General features: G+C 32.1%; 1 protein-coding gene across 1 annotated transcript; it reads left to right on the top strand.

The window, feature by feature from the left end:
- The first annotated feature begins 4,090 nt into the window (after positions 1 to 4,090).
- Positions 4,091 to 7,418, top strand: LOC131173033 (receptor-like protein 9DC3). The gene is made up of 3 exons (XM_058134688.1): positions 4,091 to 4,103; positions 4,401 to 5,808; positions 6,146 to 7,418. The coding sequence occupies exons 1-3, from the start codon at positions 4,091 to 4,093 to the stop codon at positions 7,416 to 7,418; spliced, it is 2,694 nt and encodes an 897-aa protein (XP_057990671.1).
- The last annotated feature ends 1,532 nt before the right edge of the window (positions 7,419 to 8,950 follow it).

Genomic DNA, 8,950 nt, shown 5'->3' with positions numbered 1-8,950 from the left:
ATCTACAAATTATGAGGTGATATCTATATGGAGTAAAATGTTATGATTATGTGCAATCCATTTTGATTAATTAAAATACTAAAGTTTGAAAGTGCACATTTATGTATTTTAGGAAGTTCAAGGATAATTAATACAAAATTAATACAATAAAAAGTTGTACTAGGGAGGCCTGATGACTGCGGTTTAGATGAGCAAAATATGCAAAATTTTTCCTAGCTTTTTTATTAATAATATATATGCTTATAAAAAAAATTCAAGGATTTAACTATATATTTAAATAAATCTAGAAATATTATGTATGATAACATTTGAAATAACTGATAGAATAATCTATTTAACAGTGAACCTTGAATGACGTTAATGGCATTGTGCTTGGTCTCTTTACATTGGAGGAAAATAATTTTTTCTTTTTTTTTTTATGTGTTAGTAATATCAACATGTATAATTAAAAAGACAAGTAATGCTTAGCTTAATAGTACTAAAGTCGTCTCTAAAACTATAAGTTTTAAGTTTCAACCAAAATTAATTGTAAAAAAGAAAAATACTAGTAGTGACTTGAGAATCCATCTAACTAAATGCCTGTGGAAATAAATGTCATGAAAATTAAATTCCACTTGTTATGCTTAAAAAATAGTGTAGAAAATGGTGAAGAATAGAGTTGAGTCATCATTCCAATTAGAAATTGATTGATATTGTCTAATAATCAAAGAAAAAGTAAGTCAAACTTGACAATCCATCTAATTATATACTTGTGGAAATAAATGTCATAAAATTAAATTCCACTTGTTTTGCCTAAAGAATGGTGTAGAATATGGTGAATAATAGACTTAAGTCATCATTCAAATTAGAAGTGGATTGATATGTCTAACAATCAAAGTAAATAGAAGTCAAACTTGAGAATCCATCCAATTAAATGCTTGTGGAAATAAAGGTCATAGAAATTAAATTTCACTTGTTATGCATAAAAAATGGTGCAGAATATGATGAGTTGAGTCATCATACAAATTAGAAATTGATTGATATGTCTAACAATCAAAGAAAAGCAAAGCCAGTGATGCATGCATTAAATATCATCATTTAGGAGTAATTTTTGCACATAATTTACCCTTATTCATAGCTATTATTTTAGATATTAGTATATATTTAGTCAAATTTACAATTTTCACATTTCTTAGTTTAATTTTTGGAATTTATTTGTTTTGTAGGTTAAATCTGGAGAAATTTGATGTATTTTGATCAGAGTAGCCATTTGGAGGAGATTAAAGTCGAATTGCAAAAAAATTTTGAAGTTGAGTAAAAAATGGCCGAGAGCGACACAACCTGCAGCACAACCGAATTAGCTTATGTCGCAGGTTGTGTCGATCGTCAGATATTCACGCCGAGAGCGACACAACCCGCGACACAACTGACTCGGCTTATGTCGTTTTTACTGGAAAATAATTGACGTGGCATTTCCGTTACTCCAGCTTTTTACCTCACTTTCTCTGGATCCTTCCCCCTTTTACCCATTCTAGAACAGTCCCCTCGCCTATATAAAGTGCCCTTTATCACTTTCTTTCCATATAGAGAGCAAGGGAGTCATTTTCGGAAAAGTTAGAAAGAGAGAAGGAGGAGCACCTTCTGCATTTTCTTCCAGCAGCAGCAAGGATCACGTTTCTGCACTTTTCTGCAGAGATCCTTCTGCAATTTGCTGGGTTTTTTCTACCCCTTTTAGCTTACATTTCCATTATTTCTTCATTTCTTCATTTGGGTTTGTCTTTAAACAATGATTTGTGAGTAGTTGATTGAGATTCTAGAGATGGGTTTGTAAATATTGATTTGTTTTGTGGTTTTGAACTGATTTGGCCATTTAAATGAAGATTGTTATATTTTGATTTATTGCTTGTGTGCTTATTGCCTTGCTTGATGAATGGGCCCTCATTAAGTTAAGTTTTAATCCTTAATAGATGGACTGAAAAGTGAATATTGGGGATGGATAATCTTGCAATAAACTTTATTTTCTTGGTGTTAGAAATAAGCTAAGAAGATTAAGGGGAACTTTCCAAAAATCAATTAGAGCATTAATTGGGTTTTTGTTAGGTTTGAAATACCGTGAAAACATGGTTTAATTTAATGAAAACCAACTTTGAGATGCTTGAAAAAGGTTTCAAAAATTTAAGAATTGATTTCCCTCAAAATTGCAATTCTCATGTGTTTGGCTAAATTAGGGATAAACCACATGCAAACAATATTGAAAATCCAATCTCTAGAATCAATTTAATTTTCATTGAATTTAGATTTAAATCCTCCAAATCTCATAAATAGCAATTCCAGTTTAAATCCAATCTCTAGAATTACTTTATTTTTATTTTTATTGAATTTAGATTTAATTCTTCTTAATTTCATAAATAGAAATTTGCAATTAATTTTCGGTAATCTAGTTTAATTAATTTTAGTTAATTGTTTGATTTAGCATTAATTCCTTAAATACCAATTTTAATTCCAAATTTCATTTTACATCTTTAAATTTTGTCACTCTAATTAGCTTATACTTTTATTTCCAATTTAAGCACAATTCCCTGTGGGATCGATATCAATTTTTAAAACTATACTACTGTGACCCGTGCACTTGCGGACTACACAACACAGTACACCAGCCAGAAAATGTGTTCAATTTTAATTTATGTGTACCAATAAGAATTTGGTATACCATTGCCACATACAAATAAAGACTTATTATGTTATTAATCACAGTCTTAGTGGCTTTATTCTGATGGAGATACTCCTCTAATTAAAAGTAGGTATATTTTAATTGTCATTAAGATATTTAAAATTTGAATGTCTTTTATCATTATATATATATAATTTGAGATTAAAAACCAATATTTTCATTGCATAACCTAATAAATTGAATGAAGTTAATCTAGTGGGTAAGGGGCTTCATTATTCTTTATCAATTAGGATTTCGACTCTGCTAATTAAAGCTTCATTATTTTATAATTGAAAATGACAAGTTTTTATCTCGAGAAAATGGACAAGGGAAAATAGAGTGTTGAAGCCTTTAAAACCCATGCCTTCGTCCTCGTAGTCATACTTGTCTTGATGGAAATAGTCGACTATGGAAAGTGAAACCCTATGGAAATTGACACTTCCGAACATTATCTTCAAAATAAGTCGTCTTGACTTGACTGAAACCTCCTTTGAAGCTTGGATTGAGATAGCAGTAGACATTCAACAATGAAATAGATAAGGTCATTACTCATTAACTCCCTGCCCCGGCGTTCACGCCTGCGCTTGGATTGAAATCGATCAAACTGGAAGACTGGAAGCTGACGAATACATATTATTTTTCAATACCAGATTCAGATTTTAGCTTAGCTAATCCTTACGTCATGCTCGTGCATCAATTTATTGATTAGAGGTTTAAATGCAATCATTACCAGTATACAATCTTCTTTATTTTTAAAGAGAATTGTAAAAAAAAAAAAAAAAAAAAAACCAAATAAATTTATACTTGCAACATCTAATAAATTATTTTTTTAATAATAAAATATAATTTTTAATTTTTAAATATTAAAATTATTTAAAATTTTAATTAAAAACAAAAAGAAATTGAAGTACATGAAACAAAAATTATTTAATATTAAAATTATTATTTTTAATATTTCATTGTTAAAAACAGAGAAATTGAAGCCATTAAAATGCTTGCCCTGGTCTTCACGGCCATACTTGTCTTGATAGAAGCGACTTTTATAAAGTATTACTATTTTTGTGAATCCTTTAGTAAGTGATACTCCTAAAAATTATATTCATTAGTAGTTATAAGTCTTGTTGAATAAATACATAAATTGGAAATAATTCACTTCTATGATAAATTGGAAATATATATATATATATTAGAGAAATATAAAAACAAGTACAAATATATTAACTAAGTTACACCATACAAAATTTCTTTAATTTTATGTTTTATGTGTTTATTATCTTAATTTTGGAGAAGAAGAAAGAGAGAATGAAAAATATCAATCTTAAAATGAAAAAAGTGAGAGAGGAGAGTAAAAAAAAGAAAGAAAATGAGTGTCTAGGAGAAATCAAAGCACCCTGTAAAAGGATGAAGAGGCTAGGTATTTGATATCTAACATAATATTATGTACTAATTTATTTATTTTTAATGATATAGGGATCCATCGTTTAATATCGTGTTAATAAATAATATTTTTTAGATTTCCGATTTCCTTAATTATAGCTAATTTACTAATTTTAAGACCATATTAAACCACTAGTATAGGCATTTAATTATATATATATACATAACCACATGTGCACTGTAATGCAAATTAAGTTGTATACCTCCTCATATCGGAGTTGAGAAAACCTTTTTTGTTAATGTTTTAAAAATTAATATATAAAAAAAATATTAGCTAATAATAATAAACTGTTACCTTTTTCTTTCAATTCCTCCTCTCCAGTCATGCCGTGTCTACATGACCAGAGTCTTGCCTTGCTCCAATTCAAGAAAACCTTTTCCATTAGAAGTAATGCCTCTTCCTGGGATTTCCCTTACCCCAAGCCTTATCCAAAGGCAGGGTCTTGGAAAGAGGACACGGATTGCTGCTGGTGGGATGGGGTCACTTGCGACATAGATACGGGTAATGTAATTGGCCTTAACCTTTCTTCTAGCTTGCTCTATGGTACCATCCATTCTAATAATACTCTTTTCTTCCTTCCTCATCTCCAAAAGCTAGACTTCTCTAACAATGATTTCAACCGCTCTCAAATTGTACCTCAGTTTGGCCAGTTTTTGAATTTATCATATCTTAACCTAAACCACTCTGTTTTTGAGGGCCGAATTCCACTAGAAATTTCTTATCTGTCTGGTTTGGTTTCGCTTGATCTTTCTAGGAACAATTATTTAATACTTGAAGCCACTACTTTTAATGAGCTTGTTCATAACTTATCCCAGTTACGGGAATTAGACTTGAGTGAAGTAAACATGTCTTTGGTTGCACCTAGTTCCCTGATGAATTTGTCTTTTTCTTTGACATCTCTCAATCTCCATTCTTGTTCATTGGAAGGCAAATTCCCAGATATCAGTCATCTATCTGTACTGGTTTCACTTGATCTTTCTGATAACTATGATTTGATACAAGAAAGCACTTATTTTAAAAAGCTTGATCAAAACCTAACCCAGTTGCAAGAATTGAACTTGAGTGGTGTAAACATGTCTTTGGTTGCACCTAGTTCCTTGATGAATTTGTCTTCTTCTTTGACGTCTCTTAAACTAAGCAGAAGCCAATTGCATGGGAAATTCCCAGATATCAGTCATCTATCCAAATTGGTTTCATTGGTCCTCTCCCACAACAAATTTAATGGTGAGATTCCCTCCTCATTTGGAAACCTTAAACAGCTTCATACTTTGAGCCTCCGCAACAACAGTCTCAGTGGTCAAATTCCATCCTCACTTGGAAGCCTTAAGGAACTCACTTCATTGGTCCTCTCCTACAACAAATTTAATGGTGAGATTCCCTCCTCATTTGAAAACCTTAAACATCTTCTATTTTTGGACCTCAGCAACAACAATCTCAGTGGTCAAATTTCATCCTCACTTGGAAGCCTTAAGGAACTCACTTCATTGGTCCTCTCCGACAACAAATTCAATGGTGAGATTCCCTCCTCATTTGGAAACCTTAAACAGCTTCATAATTTGCGCCTCCGCAACAACAGTCTCAGTGGTCAAATTCCCTCCTCATTTGAAAACCTTAAACATTATCTACTTTTGGACCTCGGCAACAACAATTTCAGTGGTCAAATTTCATCCTCTCTTGGAAACCTTAAGGAACTCTTTAAATTGGATCTCTCCTATAACAATTTTAATGGTGAGATTCCCTCCTCATTTGAAAACCTTAAACATCTTCTAATTTTGGACCTCAGCAACAACAATCTCAGTGGTCAAATTTCATCCTCACTTACGAGGCTTAAAGTCGTCTTATCATTGGATCTCTCCTATAACAATTTTAAAGGTGAGTTTCCTTCCTCATTTGAAAACCTTAAACAACTTCAAATTTTGGACCTCTAAAACAACAATCTCAGTGGTCAAATTCCTAATTATTTTACAAACTTCAAACAATTTTACAGGTCCCATCACTTTCCAAGGAAGCAGGCTTTCAAGTTTAGTATACCTCGATTTATCCAACAACTTGTTACATGGCCGAATTCCAAGTTCAATTTTCAAACTTGTGAACTTGAGTGTTCTTATTCTTTCATCCAACAAATTGATAGGAGAAGTCTCTTCTGCAGTTTGCGAGTTAAATTCTCTTCAAATTCTTGACCTGTCAAACAATAGTTTGAACGGCTCCATGCCACAATGTTTGGGAAATTTCAGCAACAATCTTTCAGTATTGCACTTGGGCATGAACAAATTCCATGGAACCATCCTTGAAACGTTTTCAGTAGGCAGCAACTTGAGATATTTGAACATCAATGGTAACCAATTGCAAGGAAGAATCCCACCTTCCATCTCCAATTGTATAAATTTGGAAATTTTAGATCTTGGAAACAATAATATAGATGACACATTCCCCCATTTTCTGGAAACACTTTCGAAGCTACAAATTCTAATTCTAAAATCCAATAAATTTCATGGTTTGGTGAAAGGGACCTCTGCCAATTATTCATTCCCAAAGCTACGAATTTTTGACCTCTCCAACAACATGTTTAGCGGACCTCTACCTGCGGAGTATTTCAACAATTTCAAGGCAAAGATGATCGTTGATTTGAATATGAAATACATGGGGGCACCAAATCATTCTTCTTATGATTATTCTGTGAGTCTGACACTCAAAGGCTTAGAGATTGAGTTGGTGAAAATCCAAACACTTCTTACATCCATTGATTTGTCGGGCAATAAATTCACAGGGGAAATCCCACAGTCAATTGGAAAACTTAAATCACTTAAGTTGCTCAACTTATCTCACAATCAACTCACAGGCAATATTCAACCATCATTGGGGAATTTGAGCAATTTGGAATCATTAGACGTCTCTTCAAATCTTCTTGTTGGAAGGATTCCAATGCAATTGACATATTTGACATTTTTGGAAGTGTTTCGGGTTTCACATAATCAACTTGAAGGACCTATACCTGAAGGAAAGCAGTTCAATACATTTGATAGCACTTCATATGAAGGAAATTTGAGATTGTGTGGACTTCCACTAGAAAAATGTGACAATGGGGAGAGGAAAAAACCAACAACATCAAAGGAAGATGATTCCAAGTCTAAAAATGGATTTGGATGGAAAACTGTATTGGCAGGGTATGGATGTGGAGTAATATTTGGTGTTGCAATGGGATATGTTGTGTTTAAAACAAGAAAACCTACATGGTTTGTGAGGATGGTTGAAGGTGAAGGGCATCGAAAGCCAAAAAGATTTAGCAATTAATCTTCAAAGGGAAACTTTCAATGTGACTGGTGTTTGCAGGTAATATTTCGTGATATTTCTTGCTTTGCATATAATTTCAGGTTAATTAGCTTTCTTTTTTTTTTTTTTTTTTATCTCTTTTTATATAAAAATGCATAAATTGTTTTTTTAAGAAATAAATTATTCTTATTGTTAATTAGCACAATATTTGATCTTCTTGTTATAAGATTTTATCCATTTACCATGAATTTTTTACAATTCTTTTTTTTTTTTTTTTGAATTTTCTACCCTGTTAGGTAGGTGAAGAATAACTAAGAAGATGCGGCCAAATGAAGATACAGTGTTAGATGCACAGCACATGTGAATGTGGGGGCAAATCTAGCACAATTGTTCTATCATGTATAAATTTATCTTGTTATGCTTCTCTCTGTCTCTGTTTTCTACATATATAAGTTTTCTTAAAATAATGAAAGTTTTTTTATGTCTAAGATTGGGAACTTGTGTTAGATTTTAATTTCTATTTTGTTATTCTTGAGCTATATTCTGACTGTATATTCCTTTATTTCGAATGCAATTTGACCTACAATATATCAATCTTGTACTATATTTGCCATTTGTTGAACAAGGATCGGTAGGTCCATTTTCAGCATATTTATCGTGAGGCCAACTTATGTGCTGTGATTGACTGGCACATTATGCCCATTCTTTTTTAGCTGGATTGATGCGGTTGCAAGAGGCTCTGAGTAGGTTCTTTAATTGTTGCAGCATGCATGACTTTATTTTGTTTTTCTCGCTATTCCTTTTCTGAAAAAATGAAGATAATAAATTGTCTTATACCAAACCTAACCAAGCTAATTAAGTGCAATTGACTTACTGCCATTCAGTTGAATGAAATCACCGAGGTCACACACCATATTTAAACAGGTCTATCCAAGGCCCCCTTCAAGATTTGGGATCCCATTGATCATAACCATGGCTCTCCCAATTTGCGCCCTTATGGATGGTCTAATGTGAGTACGTGAGCAGCCCAATCAAAAAGAAATTCCACTCCATTAATGGGGCAAGGATGAGATTAAGGCTTCCTGCCTCCATCTCCACTTCGATCCACCTTAATTTTTGTGTTCATATGATGTATATTTGTACGTTATGATAAAATATTTTAAGTATATATTTTTATTTATTATAAAATTAAAGAATTAAAATGAGAAATCCCTTCCTGCTTTACCTTCTCCTTGGCCATTTTCACTTGGGTCCTCCTCCTTGATACCTAAAGAGGCAGGGATGGAAAAAAGGAGAAAACTAACCTTGTCCTACCTACTCGTCATGCTCCTATTATTTTAAGAAAATTCAAAAGAATTCTATCATTTTAAAATATATTTTAAACACAAATTTGGAATAAAAGCCCAAATTCCAGCCTATGATTATTCTGGCACAAGTGAAGTTTTTCTTCATTTTTATTTATTTTTTTTTATAGAATTGTCTTTATGCATTGATGCATTCCTCCTATTGAGGATAAAAGTTTTAATCTAGAGATCAATATAACATAATTAACC

The sequence above is a fragment of the Hevea brasiliensis genome, chromosome 14 (assembly GCF_030052815.1).
Source record: "Hevea brasiliensis isolate MT/VB/25A 57/8 chromosome 14, ASM3005281v1, whole genome shotgun sequence".
NCBI lineage: Eukaryota > Viridiplantae > Streptophyta > Magnoliopsida > Malpighiales > Euphorbiaceae > Hevea > Hevea brasiliensis.
Note: the sequence above shows the minus strand (reverse complement) of the source record. Positions and strands in the feature narration are given on the sequence as shown.

Excerpts from the sequence above, each read along its gene's own strand:
- LOC131173033 (XM_058134688.1), top strand. Across the intron at positions 5,809-6,145 it reads ATTTCATCCTCTCTTGGAAA|AAGTTTAGTATACCTCGATT; the intron begins CCTTAAGGAACT and ends AAGCAGGCTTTC.